Source organism: Otolemur garnettii, unplaced genomic scaffold (genome assembly GCF_000181295.1).
Source record: "Otolemur garnettii isolate 467f Iridium unplaced genomic scaffold, OtoGar3 scaffold00046, whole genome shotgun sequence".
In the NCBI taxonomy this organism is placed as follows: domain Eukaryota; kingdom Metazoa; phylum Chordata; class Mammalia; order Primates; family Galagidae; genus Otolemur; species Otolemur garnettii.
Genome location: NW_003852441.1, coordinates 13,088,372 through 13,089,897, shown reverse-complemented (window position 1 = coordinate 13,089,897; position 1,526 = coordinate 13,088,372). Strand labels below are relative to the sequence as shown.

The 1,526-nt window shown below is 50.3% G+C and overlaps 1 protein-coding gene across 1 annotated transcript in view; it reads right to left on the bottom strand.

Annotated features, from left to right (window-relative positions):
- TM4SF5 (transmembrane 4 L six family member 5) overlaps positions 1 to 688 on the bottom strand; it is a 6,808-nt gene extending 6,120 nt beyond the window's left edge. Inside the window, exon 1 of the mRNA XM_003791279.3 lies at positions 464 to 688. Within this exon, the coding sequence (XP_003791327.2) occupies positions 464 to 637 (174 nt within the window). The 5' untranslated portion in view covers positions 638 to 688. The remainder of the gene's footprint in view (positions 1 to 463) is intronic.
- Positions 689 to 1,526: the final 838 nt, after the last annotated feature.

Below are 1,526 nucleotides of genomic sequence, written 5' to 3'. Positions count from 1 at the left end.
CCAGACCTGGTGTATGTGGCTGGCTCCCTAGCTGCTGAGCTACAGACACCAAGCCAGCTTTAGAGTTTTCACTGCACTCAACCCACCATGCTTATTATTATCCTGCCCTGATGAAATCTCACAGAACCAGCTGCTCCTTCTGCCCCAATCCTTATAGTGAGGTGGCCCCAGCACCTGCTTCACAGTAGGGGTGGGGAGTAACAGGTAGGACATGCTCCCTACCCAGTCGGGAAGCTCTTTAGAGCAGTGAGGCTCTCTTCCTGCCCATTCCACTTAGACATACAGCCTGGGACCCAAAGAGCTCCTAGTGTATAGGAGAGGACCAGGCAGGTTCCTTGTCTTACTGAACCATTGCCATCCTTTCCCAGGGAACCATCCTTTTCCCTTTCCTTCTCTCCCTCTCCCTGCTGTTCAGAGCCCCTGAGAGTGGTGTCCAGCCCTCTGCCCTTGCCAGCCTTCTCACCATCAGGCCACCTCCGATGAAACCTGCCATGAGCCAGACTTGCAAGCTGAGATGGTCTCTGGTCCAGGTGGTCTCTCCATTAGGTACCAGCAATAGGGCATTGGCCACAATGCAGACTAGGGAGAGGGGGATGAGGGAAAGCCCCAGACAGCGGGCACACTTTCCCGTGCACATGGTGAAGCACAGGGAAAGGCAGGTGGTAAGTGAAAGTGAGCAAGAGGTTCCTGGGCCCAGAGGAAAACAAGCCTGGTGCAGGAGCAAAGGTCAGACAGGAGGTGTGGCAGAAACTGGCAGGATCACAGTGATAAGGGGGAGAGGCCCAGGGCTGCAGCGCTGAGATAGAGGGCGGGATGTGGTGGCGAGTGAGGTGGAGGAGCGTGACACACAAAGGAAGTCGTCTGGGGTTATTGTCTTCTTGTTCTATTTTCTGCACGAACCTCTCCACAGCTCTTTCATTGGTCCCTTAATTGCTTTTTGACTTACCCAGGCCCCTTAATGTTTCTGAATCTCAGATGCCTCATCTGTATAAAGGGTATAGTGATGCCATTTGCTTCAGGGGCTGGCAGTGAGGATGAAATGGGGCAACAGAAGTATTTTGTAAACTGGGAAGCTCAAAGCAGATATATGGTGGCCTCTTCCTTTCTATTAGTTCCACAGACAGAGTTCCTCCTAGAGAGAAACCAAAAAGATAGTAGTGGCCTTTCATGGTCTTTTCATTTATTTATCTCAAAAGCTGATTGACCTTTTCTCCTGTTGCGGTCAGACCTGTTGATTAGAGCATTCCAGCTCTCTGGGCTCCATGTTTGGTTCAGGGATGACTATATGATCCAAGCCATCCGCAGTCCTGTGAGAGTCAAAGAATAAATTTATGTTTTTATTTTTTGGGGGAGAAGGTGGCGTTCTGAGGTCAAAGAAGTTCTTCTTTTTTAAATTTTTTTTCAGATGGAGTCTCAAGCTGTTGCCCTTGGTAGAGTGCCATGGTATCACAGCTCACAGCAACCTCAAACTCTTGGGCTTAAGCAATTCTCTTGCCTCAGCCTCCCAAGTAGCTAGGACTACAGGC